The sequence below is a fragment of the Chelonus insularis genome, unplaced genomic scaffold (genome assembly GCF_013357705.1).
Source record: "Chelonus insularis isolate UGA/USDA-ARS -01 unplaced genomic scaffold, ASM1335770v1 scaffold_229_pilon, whole genome shotgun sequence".
Classification (NCBI taxonomy): domain Eukaryota; kingdom Metazoa; phylum Arthropoda; class Insecta; order Hymenoptera; family Braconidae; genus Chelonus; species Chelonus insularis.
The window spans coordinates 425,614-439,765 of record NW_023276790.1 but is presented as its reverse complement, the minus strand read 5'-3'; the positions used below and the strand labels follow the sequence as shown (position 1 = coordinate 439,765).

The 14,152-nt window shown below is 28.8% G+C and overlaps 2 protein-coding genes across 3 annotated transcripts; one reads left to right on the top strand and one right to left on the bottom strand.

Annotated features, from left to right (window-relative positions):
- Positions 1–1,227: 1,227 nt before the first annotated feature.
- On the bottom strand, positions 1,228–5,586 carry LOC118073099 (ras association domain-containing protein 8-like). Its single transcript, XM_035093397.1, has 10 exons — positions 5,128–5,586; positions 4,940–5,050; positions 4,562–4,870; positions 3,832–3,952; positions 3,343–3,575; positions 2,955–3,116; positions 2,751–2,867; positions 2,532–2,671; positions 2,150–2,457; positions 1,228–2,070 (listed from the first exon to the last, which is right to left on the bottom strand). Exons 1-10 carry the CDS (start codon positions 5,197–5,199, stop codon positions 1,970–1,972), a joined length of 1,674 nt encoding a protein of 557 aa, XP_034949288.1. The 5' UTR covers positions 5,200–5,586; the 3' UTR covers positions 1,228–1,969.
- A 124-nt stretch (positions 5,587–5,710) lies between these two features.
- LOC118073100 (beta-1,3-galactosyltransferase 5-like) lies at positions 5,711–8,603 on the top strand. Of its 2 annotated transcripts, none has more exons than XM_035093398.1 (3): positions 5,711–6,294; positions 6,714–7,279; positions 7,405–8,603. In XM_035093398.1, exons 2-3 carry the CDS (start codon positions 6,745–6,747, stop codon positions 7,896–7,898), a joined length of 1,029 nt encoding a protein of 342 aa, XP_034949289.1. In that variant the 5' UTR covers positions 5,711–6,294; positions 6,714–6,744; the 3' UTR covers positions 7,899–8,603. The 2 variants fall into 2 exon arrangements, with proteins under 2 accessions (XP_034949289.1, XP_034949290.1); XM_035093399.1 differs by lacking the exon at positions 5,711–6,294 and adding an exon at positions 6,517–6,611.
- Positions 8,604–14,152: the final 5,549 nt, after the last annotated feature.

Here is a 14,152-nt window from a genome sequence, read left to right as displayed (position 1 = left end):
CTGTTAGTATTTGTCAAATCTATCAGTAATCCCATTTTCAGTCTTTGACTCTTTAATGATGTAAACAACATGTTCATAGAAAAACGACATTCTTCAGAAACTTGACTATCATATTCTTCTGATAGTGGTGTTTTAAATGCAAGAAACTTATTGTTTAGTAATTTTATACTTTTTCGAGGACAGTGTAACCATCGTGGAGGGATCATCCCTTTGCTATTTTCGGCACTCCAACTTGACATTGTTTGTTCACTTAACCTCAACTGTATAAATCAAACTTTTTCTATCACAAACACTCACTTTCGCTTCCAAATGTTTGTTTTTACGTTTTGATTATGCAAATATTGCGTAAAATTGAGACTGCACTTGTATTTTCGCAAGAAAAAACAGATCAAAAAATAGACGATGTGCACTGTTTGACATCTAAGTCTCAAGTGATGTCAAACAGTTTTCGTTGCCTAGACTACCAGTCTTGTGCGCCGCCTGGTGGTGAAACTTAATATCGTGTCACCAGACGCCACCTGGTAGCGTGTTAAATGCCTCTACTGGCCTAGCTATGAAGCATCAAACTTTCCGGCGGTAATGGCATGTCGTGGTTATTATTTGAATTTGCTAAAATTTATAAATAAAAACGAGGCCCGTTGAGATGTCAGTCAAAGGCATTTTCACGGTTTTTTGAATTTAAATTCACATATGTAGGGTGTTTTTCGTCGATTAAATTTTATAATGTCCAGATTTTTCGGTAAGTGGTTTTTTATCACAGAAAATTGTTGTGTAGTTGATATGATGTTGTAGAGATAAGATGACGGTCATTCTAAATTGTTAGTGGTAATTAGATCTCTTGGCTATTGTTACACAAGCAATACGGTTGTATGGTTCGCTCATTTTCAGTAGCCAAATGAGATTCATCTCGTCCCACCATAAACAAAACAAAGAGTAAACACTTTTTGGCCAATGTAACAATACAACGATACTTCTCTACGGTCCATCATTCAATATATCTCATCAATCACAAGATAGTAGTAGCCCTCAATAATCAGATTATCCCACTGAAGGTCCAGAAGTTCGTAACACTAAAATACAGCGTTAGCATTACCTTGAGTCACCTTAAATTATATTAATCTCATGAAGTAGGTAAATTTAACGTATTTTATGTTTTCCCAAACGAATTATTTTAAACTATTCTTATAATAATTATCATCATATTTTTTTTATTTTTCAACTTTTCCAACGATTATTATCGACGAATTCACGATAAATTTCTACATTAATTGGAATATAAAATCCTTCGGCATAGAAAGTTAATCAAGTTTTGATACTCAAAAAAGTAGTGTCGATTTTTCCACGCATGATTCCATTAATGATAAATCAGCAAAGCATCATCAAAATAATTTAGATATTGTTGATGACAGGGATCTCCATTTCTAATTCTTTCATCCGATTTTGATCATCACATCTGTACAGCTAGGCCTAGTTTTTTTTTCTACTTTGTAAATCATATCAAATTAAAACGATTTATTTTATGGAGACGAATGATCCAAATTCGACTATGGTAGTAAAATAAAAAAGCTCACGATTATTATACAAATAATTCTAAAAAATAGAGTATTTTATGTACAATAGTTTTTTCATATTTCTATTTTTTGTCGTTATAGTATCACAATCTCTATTCTTTATTCTAGAAAAGTCAATTCAATTGTAAGGTAAATTTTAGTATATATATAAAAATCTGTGAGCAGTACAAATGTGTTAATTAAAAAAATAAGCGAAAAGAAGATTCTTAACATAAATTTGCATACAAAGAATCTCATACATATGAGTAATTCAAATAATTAATTAACGATAATAAATTTATAAATAAACAAATATACATACAAATTTCATTTTAAATTCACATTTTCAACAATGTGCACATTTACTACGTTCAATTACTTCTTTTTCTATTGAATTAAAAAATTATTTATAATTTTTTTTAAACCCATACACCATGTGGGTTTTTACTAGTTGGAACTGCATTCTCCAGTTGCCTAGGGGATCCTATTATTTTACGAGTACTACCGGGTTTTTGAACACCTAGAGCAGTTATTTAATATTAACGATTTTTATATTTTATATATTAAAATATTCTTTTTTAAGTAAACTCATTGATTACCTTCTAACAAATTTTTAATTTGTTCTTCTTGACATCCAACAGTTAAACTTTGTAAGTTAGCTTCTTTCATTTCATTGACTAATCTTTCTAATTGCAACTTTTTTTCAATGATAGCAGATTCTATATTTGTAACTTCTTGCTTTAGCAAATCAGCTGACTGATTTGAGTGATCTGATGAACGTTTTGCTTGATCTAATTCAGTTTGTAATCGTTCTACTTCATTCATTACTTTTCGTTCCATGAGCAAACGTTCTTCAGATTCTCGAGTTATACTATGTTGTTCCATACTAATTTCTTCCATCAATAACCTTTATATAAAATACATTTTAATTATTGTTATAATAACTAATTATACCAACAGAAAAACAATTATGAATTGTACCTTATTTTATTTTTACATTGCAATAATTCCGTTTCGCAGTTGGCAAGTTTCGATCGAAGTAAAGTAATTTCAGATTTTAAAGTTTTTTCTTGTTGCCTTACAATTTCACTTTCATCTTCTGTATTAATCAATTCATTCAACTACAAAGTTTAAAAATGAATTAACAAAGAGAATTACTCAGACATCATTAGCGAATTTGATTGGTAGTAATTAATTTACCTGTTCTTCAATAAGACGTCCAGTTGATTCAATACGATTTATTTCTTGCGAAATAAAATCCATTTGATTAAAGTGCTCCCTATTTTTATTCTCCCAATACATTATTTCAGCATCTAACTGTTAATGTAATTTTATCAAATTTAGAACATCAACATAATTGGCTACAAACACGTATTTTTTTCAGAGACATTAAGCAATTCATACCTTTGTGAGATCAACTTGATGTGCATTAATAGTATCGCGTTGCTTATTGACTAGTCTGATAAGTTCAGCATATCGTTGAGTGTAAGCCACAGCTACCATATTCTGTGGTTGACTAAGTTGCGGTCTATTGGATTGCATCAATCCCTTTGTATCTTGCATCTCCTTTAATAAAACAACAATTTCACAATAATATCAATAAGTGGTTAAAGGAAAAATTAGATTTTATATCTACTAATTAAAGTAGAAATTGCTATAACATCAACTTTCTACTCAAATAAATTTCTATAAAAATGAAAGTTAAAGTAAACTCAAACACTTATATATTTGCAAAGATCGGAGCTAATGAATTCTTGGAATTTTCAAGTCATTGACTTTTACACATATTTACCTGACTACGTTTTATTTTCATCATATTGGTAGCCGAAGATTGCTCATCTTTGGAAATACCCAAACCTTCACTAGTCTGATTTTCTAGTGCTTGTAACTTGGCAGAGTTTGTTACAATTGGTGGAGGTGGATCACGATAAGGCGGCAATGTTCGTATAGGTGAAGAATCTGGACCTGGTGGATCACGATAAGGTGGACTTTCTCGATATTGTTTGTGTGTTAAATTTCTAAAACCTAAATAATAACATTAAAAAATCCGTGTTAAAATATTTCATTTACAGATTATGATTAGTTATTATTATTATTTTTAATTATTTGCAATGCTGTCTATTAGCCCTTTAAAGAATGATACTGCAAATATTTTGATTAAAAAGTAAAACTATTCATCAATTTACAACTTGGAAGAATGTAGAAAATTTTGTAAAAATGTAGGTTAATACACTGTTGTTAAAGCCAGTTCGAGTATGCAATGTAAGTTATGGTGTTTTACCTTCACTACTTGATACTCTGGTGGGTGATTCATTTGTTCTAAAAGCAGCTTTCCGTGAATGTACGTCTTTTACTTTAGTTTGTAATGTTGGTTGTACTACGGCAATATTTTCCATTTGTACCTGAACGAATAAATTTGATTCCATGTTAGGTTTTACTTCACTGTTTTAAAACAAATAAAAGTTTCATTTATTTTTTATGTAGATTATGAAAATAAATAAAAATATAAAATCACCAATTTTTTAAACAATTAGACTGAAACACTAATTATTAAATTGGAGCACTTTACTGATCGTTAGTGTTATAATAAGTAAAAGCTATTAGTAAGAATGAAAGCGACCAGTGTTTTAAAACGCTCTACTTTTTCTTTTTTACTACGTTTTCATCTTTTGGTCTTGATATCCTATTGATAGATCTGTTTATTTAACGGATTATCAAATAATGTATCAAAAAGTTTGATCCTAGAAAGCAATTCCAAATTATAAATTACAAATATTTATTTATATTCTCAGTTAACTTTTTAATTAAGCCTACAATCGTAATTCCATCGTCAGCACTATAATCCTAATACAACAATGATTTATTTAGTGTATTTAAACGAACACTAAGCACTGAGAACAAATGGTTGTAACTTATAATTTAGAATTCAAAATTATTTTTAAAAATTATTCTTTTTTAAGATAGTTTTTTTAAGATCACAAGCGATCTTAATGTTGATATGAAACACTAACTTCACTGTTATTATCTGATGTTGTTCCATGAAGCCCACTAAATGTGAGAGACTTCCGAATATCTCGATTCCTCTTGAGTACTTCCGGTGATTCATGACTTTCAGCCGCAGAGTTTCCGTTATTGTGGGTACCCTCTTGACTTCTATTGTTTATAAGTGGATCAAGAGCTGGGCCTTGTACTCCATTTGGGCGTATTCCGTAAGCTGATCGTGCATTTAGTGGTCCTTGTTGTGGTTTATTTCCATCCGAATTTGAGCGTCTTAAAATCAATTGCACATCTGATGCGTATTCTCCCCATTTCATCAGAACCTGAATGATTTTTATCAGTTAGTTATTCGTTTTATTTTTTATTTAAGTCATAAAAATATGAAAAACTACCGTGAGAGGATTTTCAAATGGTGCTAAAAAACGTTCATTGTTACGCCAGCGTTCAACAAGAGTAAATCTTCCAGATTGTGCAGTAGCATGAGCAAGTGCATACACAACATCCTGAAAACAAAACAAAGATATATAGAACAATTGATCATTTTTATTCAACTGTTTATGAATTTTAAAAAATAACAAACTTGACAGGTTGTCGTTTCAGTGACACCACAAACAATACGTTGTATCCCTTCTACCCAAACTTTTAACTCCATTATTGTTTCATCTGTGACAGTTTTTGTACTGCATTCTTTTCACTATTCTACAAATGTACACTAACAAAACCTCAATATAACAATAATTTTCCCACTTATTACTATTAAATGGATTTCTCTAGCATTTAATCCACTTATATTTATTGAATTAAGTCGATTCTTTGACCAGAGAAAGGTTATAATTCACATAAACTCCAATAAATAACTCATTCCACTCTTTAAAACCTCCCATTTATTGACCAAGTTGTCCGCACCCTAGTTTTTTGTAATCTAAGCATTGTATGAATCAATAAGTATCAAGCAACTATTTAGTAGAATGATTGTTGTGTAGTAAATTGTAATGAAAGGAATGGCACTCTTGAAAAAAAAAATGTAAACACGAATATAGAATGTGGTATATGAATCGACGTGTTTACAGCGCTTTCACGGTATTATTATGAACTACAATTACTCACAACTTGTGCCTAACTTCAGTTCAAGGTCTGTAAATAAATGGAATTGGACTGAAGAAGATCATTACTCCAAAATTGTGAAGACATTGTTAGACCTCAAATGACAGCCACTGATTCTTTTATAACTCCAGCCAATTATTTTTTACGCACTTCCTTACGTTAATTTACATGATTTTGATTAGAAAATTATGCAAAGTAGTATAGTTCAAATTCCCCTTTTGAAGTGAGTGCGCCACTAAACATAAAAGTAAAATAAGAATGATAAGAAGTGGTATCATACAAGAAGGATGATAAGAGCTTGAAAGGGGTGATAGTATCCTTCCTACGTTGTCTAATACGACTGATGTTGACGCCTAACTGAAAGTAATAAACAATAGTGGTATTATAGTAGCTAAACCTTGTATCAAGTAGTATGTCCTTATATTATACCAACATACCGGTCATTGAACATAAATATAAATCAAAAGTGCATACGTTACATTGACGTATGCCGACGTAGATACTTTTCAAATATTTACAAGTGCATAAGTAGTGGATTCTACTTCTTTTAGGACATTTATTTTAATCGTATGATGTCTGTGACATCCACAATTCGTGTGGAAGTTATCAGTTCGTTCAGACCTCGCAAAAAATATATATAAAGGTAATTTTATTGATATTATTTATTTTGTTTATTAAAAAAATTAAAATAGTATTAAAAAATAAACAACTTTAATTTATTAATTTAATTAAATGTATGAATAATTTTGAGAACATTTAGTCAAAAAATATAATCTTTCAATTACCCATTTTCCGCTTTTGATATGATAAATCTACTATTATTTACATTTATCTGTGTTTAAAATTTCACTTTATCATTATTCAAGTTCTACGCGCTTTAAAGATTGAGCTCTAAGTAGGTAATTCGATTAGATAAGGTGTAATAAAAATAAACAGAGGCTCCAGAGTATGATCTTAATGGTACTAATCATGTTTGTGATAAAGTGGATTGCATGATACAATAGATATAGTGTTGATGCTAATGTAGTAGGAAGTAAGAACTTAAAGAAGGGTTTTTTACAGGATGTCGTGAGTAGAATGAAAGAGTACTAGTATGTTGGATAAGCGGCGGCTTCATGGCCACGTGTCGCCGCCTTATAGCCTTGGATTCGTGATTGCCCTCGTTTTCTTGGGCTGTTTTTCCTTTTGGATGCTAATTGGATGTCCTGCTGAAGTAGTAGTTCCGGGATATATTCTTTTAGTTCCTGATAATGCATCAACTTTACCTATTCCATACGCATTGAACGAACTGCCGTCCAGTGATGAAACGACACTAATCAACCTTAGAAATTTTAAGTTTATGATTAATCATGATCCTTGTAATAAAACACAGCCACTATTGTTAATACTGATCCACTCAGCACCGAGTAATGCTGCTAAACGTCATGTTATAAGAGAAACTTGGGGAAAACAGACACCAGAAGTAGTAATTTTATTTTTCGTGGGACTGACTGAAGAGTATCAATCAAGAATTATTCAGGAGGATAACGAATATCAAGATATTATTCAAGGAAATTTCTTTGATGCGTATAGAAATATTACGTATAAACACGTCATGGCATTAAAGTGGGCCACATACTATTGTTCAAGTAATCTACATTTTAAATTTGTATTTAGTTATTGAAATTTAATATGTTTTTTATATTTACATATTGAACATTTGATAGTCCATATCTTATAAGGATAATTTAATAAATCAATAATATATTTTCAGGTGCCAAGTACATTTTAAAATTGGACGATGACGTTTTTGTTCATATTCCGGCGGTATTAGATTTTCTAAAACATGATCTTTCACCGTGGGGAGCAAGACGGTTAATTCTATGTGAACTATTGTCAAGAAAATTAGTAAAACGATCATGGCGTTCAAAGTGGAGAGTTTCACCCCTAGAATATCCTGCTAGGTACTATCCAGATTACTGCTTAGGTTGGGCTATTTTATATTCACCGGATAGTGTATTTCTACTGTATAAAGAAGCTCAAAAAGAACCATATTTTTGGATTGATGATGTCCATATCACGGGAACAGTGGCTAGGAAAGTAAATTTAACTCACAGTCCGATGCATTCTCTTATATTGACAACTAAAGACATGCAAGAACTTATTAAGAATCCAAGTGCTCATAAGGAGTATTTATTCGGACCGCCTAACTTAGCAGAGGAACACATTAAAGCTTTGTACCGATTAAGTATTTCTAATTCGGTATGACCGTAAGTAATTGTCTTTATAAATAATTATTCATCAAATAATAGGTATAAAAACTTGACATATAGATAGAATGAGAACAATTCATTTCCAACCCTAAGGGATATAGACAATGGCCTTGATTGTGCGTTTGATTTTTTATATTTATATTGATCGATACTCAACCGAAAGAGTTTTTTTAGGTTTTATTCAATATTTTTATATTCATTTAAAGTTTATACAACTTTTCTTTCATTTTATTTATCAATTATCGATGGTAAAGTCATTTTTAATTATGATTTGAGTAAAGAAAATTAGTGGTTATTTTTATTATCAACTAATACTTTACTAACATAGTTACCGAATCTCATACATGTGATAAAAAAGATGGCAATGAAATATTAATTTCAAAGTCAGCATATTAATTGAAATACTTACGAAAAATTTGAGCTTAACATGTTACATCTTTATTGTTTTAAAGTTATACTTTTCATTTAAACAATTCCCTATAAGTTAAAGAATTATGGGAATAATTATTACAAGTAATACGAAAATTAGTGATATATTCGCCAAAATAAAAGTTAAGAAAGTGTGTAAAAATGTAAATAATATAAAGAAATGAGATATTTGGAAGCTATTTAAACATGAAATTCTACGAAATTTCGAACAAATTTAAAAAAGTAAATGTTATTTAATTAGATTACATGTCATGAATACAAAACTAATGAATTACAGATAAAAAAATGTATTTAACATTTTTTAATGCTATATACATTTATAATGTCATAATTCTAGACTAACATCCTCTTCATTGCTCAATTATCTTGATATTTAAATGAATATTATTTTTATTAGCATTTATAGATATTTGCTTAATTGAATAGCTTTCGTACAATCATATTAAATGTCTGTGAAATATTTGTAACATGCAGTTTAAGTCGTTATTTCAAGCACAAACTAATTTATTTGAAATTATTTACTATTTTTAATCACTTTACTCACAAAGAATCTATCTATTTTTGCATCAATTTTTCTTGAATATATGATGTATTGTTCCGCATTGATACTTTTTAGCACAAAATTTTTTATTTATTTAACCAGGTATATGTTTTACATACCTCGCTCATTTATTTAACTAATTTAAAGTATCTCGAGTATTAAAAAAATTTCAGCGCAAAATAAGAGATTTTTTTTCCGTAAAGAGTCATAAAAAAGCTCGAAGATGTAAAAGAGAACATGAAAAATTTAATGTAAATTTTTTATTGGAGTTTTTTAATTACAGTTTTTGGCTAAGAAAAATTTTACTCTGTCTAGACGAATTTTTTTAAAGTTTGAGATACTTTAGCTATTTACTAAAATCCATATTGAGTAATCTTTAATAATTATTAAAGTTAACTAGTCTAACGAAAATAATCAAAAATACAACATCTGAATTACCTAATACAGTTTCAAAAATCATCTTTAATAGCTTTAGGTTTTAATCTATTAAACGAAAGAGAATTGAAAAAAGTTTATAATATTTATTCAACAGTATTAAAATGAAATCGTACTATAAATATGTCATTAACTTTTTTTAAATTAATATTAATAATAAATAAAAATATTATGTACTTTTTAGAATTATGTTTTGAAAAATAGAAATAGTTAAGTCAAATATTAAATTAAATAACAGCTAATATTATCAATTCTTTTTCGTTTATTGGAATGCAAAAAATACTCACCAATAAATTTCATAGTGATAATTTTAATTTTATACATATCAAATTCCGTTATCACTAGCGGCAGAAACTAATTAATAGATGTAAAAAAGTTATTTTGATGAATTGTATTAAAAAAAAAAAACAAAGATTATTCTGAAATAATTAGTTAGCTCAATAAACCAACATTTAGTCATGGTACTAATCATTCTTATAATTATCATTGCCTATGTATACATTGATCATACGCATAGTATTTATTAAATTATCTTACACGCATAATGAATTACTTTAATTTGAAAAAATATATTTTTAATTCGGTTCTAAAAGGTATTATTTTTGTGGTAATTAATATTAATTTCGAATTGAAAATGACATTAAGATGCCAAATAATGTGACAAAACATGAAATAAGATTACTGTATTTACATTAACATGTGCCAATCTGTGTCTTAAATTATCCAAAATATGAAGAGTTTTTTGAATTTGTTTAATGCGTGTATTGCAAACGGCCAAAATTGAAATTTTCGAATATATATATATACATATATGTTGTATACTCTTTTTTGTCTTTATTTGAATAATTAAATTTGATTGTGCATGATGTACGTTACAGTATAAGTGATATTTTAAAGCAGTAAACTCAAGTTCAATACTCAAAATCCGATTATAATATAAAAATTGTAAAAAAGATATTGATTGTAAAATTCATATTTTATGAAAGTTTACTACATCTAAATCTCTATTTATAATATATGAATAATTGTAAATTATTATTGTAAATGTTTGATTGACTGTCATTTTATTTAGATAATTTTTTCGTTCACATATATATTATAATAACATCATTTCATCAATCTTACTGATTAAATAAATGTGATCAATATTGATTAAAATGTACCTTGAAATCTCTGTTACTAATTCACTAATTAATGTATATCCTATATTACTTTTATTCAATGTAAATTTTACTTTTATTATTCCTCTTTTATATTTATCATATTTATATCTTTGTAATTATTGCTAAATGCGAATATATTTTTTATTATTTAAAATCTTTTAATTTAATGATAAAAATAAGTTGTAATAAGTTTATAAAAAATATGATTGAACTTTATTACTACAATGAATTATTCGATTTCGAGATCAATTGCAAATACATAGAATCTATGATTAACTTTATGAGTGTGCGTATGATTCACTAGTGCTATGTAGTTTTAACTGGTACAAAAGCGTCACGCTGTCTACACGTCCAGAAAGCTCCGTACGTAATATAATGTGTATAGCGGGATATGGCATTCCTATTCAACTGCACTCAACCTAATATTCTAACGGAAGTTATAAAATAAAATCAATTAGAAATATAGAGAATAAATGTGCCGGTAATTTACAACATCAAAAAGCCATTAAAGTATATTAATTTAAATAGAAGAAAATTATCTCTATCGAATAACTACATTTCTAAGGATTAGTTATCAGTTTTGCTTTAATTACTTGACAATTTTGCTATCATGCAGATATTCAATTTTTTGTTATTTCCTAAAAAATAACTCCTTTATTGATTTCTTTTTGTAATTGACAATAATTTTTTTGCTAGTAATTTAACTGAAATTATTTTTAGTGTTTTCTTCAAATTTTTAAAATGAAAAATTCTAGAAATCATATAGAATTTTGAAAATCAAAAGATACTTGGATAAATAAATATAGGAATTATTGAGGCATTAAAAAATTCTCTGAAACTTCTATTCACAGATGAAATACGTTGATTCTCATAACAAAGGTGCAAATTAGTATAATTAGACTACATTGTGAATTTCAGTAAACTCCAGTTATTAAATGAGAAAGTATCTTAACAACTACTCTAACTACAGTATTCTGTAAAGGTGTAACTGCTATAAAAGTATACCTCCAGATTGAAGCCTAGACCTACATGGTCTCTTCTCTCTTTATTCTTCTTTTCTAGTCTCTTATTCTTTATTTTATGAGTTGCATTTCTTCTCTCTTTGGTCATAAAAATAAATAGCATTCCTGGCGGGCGCTTTGGTCCGTTTGATGACCATTAACCACATGGTCGTTCACTTATACCTTTATAATTAACAAAACATTTAAACCTTCTGCTCATTAATTTTCTCGTTATGTTTCTTTCGTGAGATCATACTGGAAAACATGATTATATGTGTTCATGGTATAAAACACTCTAATGCGAAATGCGTAATTCGACTTGGCAGTCGTAAAAGCTATAGCATCATTAAGTTATTGCCGGAAAAAGAAAAATAAAGTTGTTGAATTCTGATTGGCTTTGTTAGTTTTACTCCTGAGATTCAATTAACTTTTGGATAATGTGATAAATAGTCATAAAAAATTAAGGTAAATAAATTTTTTTTTTATGTTATAAATTGCATTTTAATCTATTTTTAATGAAAAATTTAATAAAAAAACGAAACAAAACGTGCTAGTGGCTTCAAATTGCTGATAAATGGACATCTGGAAAGTGTCATAAAGATCATAAGAGTTCGAGTAGTAAAGTGAGTTTGTGTTTAACAAAAAAAAGTTGGTGATTCCCGCGATTAAAGACCGTGGAATCGATTGTGTCACATTGGTTCTTTGACGTCAACTTTTCCGTACCGATTACTCAACTTGATCTAGCAATTTTGAACTCTATATGCCGTTAACCTAATCTTCATCGATTGATCCTTGTTAATATTCAACTTGTGATGATCTTTGATGCATTGTCGACATTCCACACGGTAGAAACATCTGTTGGCAGTCTTTTAAATATATCGGTCACACGGAAGACCAAATCAACGTTCTTTGCACTAATAATTACTCGTGGTTATTCATTTTATAGGTTATAGATTGGATACCATGAGCGCGTATACACACACACTTGGTATTTACTGACATGATATTGTGAGACGCAATAAATTGATTTGAGATATCGATGGATGACCACAAATGCAGGTGTTCACATACCGATATTAACTTTCAATTCGATTCTGGTTAATGCAGAAAATGATGCAATTTCAAATGGAGGTGACGAGATATATATATGTGTACATTTACGCAGTTGACAAGACATTCACTGTTATTTTTTTTTAATATGAATTAATACTGTCTAATTACAGAATTGTACATACTAGTTAAGAACAATCATTTTCTGATGAAACCTTCATTCGTGTTCAAGCCTCTTATGGAGGGAGTATTTAAAAGATCGTTTAAATTCTTTGAAATAATCATTTAATTTATTCAATTTTCCTCATATTGAATGTACGATTATGTCATCTGAATTTTCCCAGATTTTTTCCTCTTTTATTCTTTATCAGCTGCTCTGATTATTTTTTGGAGTCATTTTTAATTAATCAGCTTTTTTAAATCAATGAATACATTTACATGGTTAAAACTGAGTCAATGTTTTATTTTGTTATTCCTGTCTAGTATACACAAATCTAAATGTCTAAGTCAGATCAGGGTCACTGTTTAGAAAATAGCAGAAGAATAAAAGTAAAAAAAGAAGATGAAAACAGCATAAAAAGCACAGCTTTATTATGTTTGACTTTTTTATATTCACAAATAAACAGTAAATAATTTGTTCGAGCTAATAAAACAGAAACTTTCATTTACTAGTATCCAATTTTGTTTTATTTTATAAATGTTTCTCTAAAATATTAGATAAAGAAATAATATCATAAAATGAGTCTTGGTTTTGGGCGTCTATATCAAAGAATAAATTGAGTTCAGCTAACTAGCTTGATAAATGAATTGTCAATATTACGTAAAGATAAATGAAAAATGTTTGTAAACGAATACAAGACGTTTGTCAATTTTTCAAACGATTTGTGTGTCTAGACACGGTACACAAACAGTCGCGACACTTGCGTTCTCCTTGCTTCATATTTCCACTTAATTCAAAAGTTGATTCACCGTAACCGATTTAGCTTGAACCCACACGCAATGAACACACTTGTCTCAAGACATCGTGCACCAATACTCATAAATTTGGCCGATAGACGAAACAACCCTGAGAGGGCGGAGACTACTGTTGTCTTTTCTCTCTTCTGCAGTATTACCGTAAAATCTGCATTGATTTACAGCCTCTGAAAAAACGAAAATGAAAAATAATAGTCCAATGAAATAGCATTGTAGTGATTGGAGTTTTATATTTTCATCATAGAAAAAAGATGCATTTTCGTCATTTTGTCGTTTGATATAGTAAAATATTACTTAGGAACCAGTTCTTTCCCAGAAGAAAGTTTTTACATTTCAAATTGCAATTTATTTTTACTTTTTCATTTGAAATAAGTGATTCAATTATTTGACAGAATAAATTGAATTGTTTTGATTTAATTTATCTGTCTTTAAACCTAATAAAAAAGTTGTTTGTTTTTTTTTCAATCACAAAAGACATGCAGTTGATGGCGCGAAAACACTCACTTGAATGGTCCTAAGTACATAAATCAATCACGTGATTCTAAAAATACATATCTACGCATCAGCCAAGTTCCATTGAAGAAGTTTTTTTTAATTAATATCAGACAATCTGGCTTAATATGTACTATGTGTATCATTTTAAATACACATTATA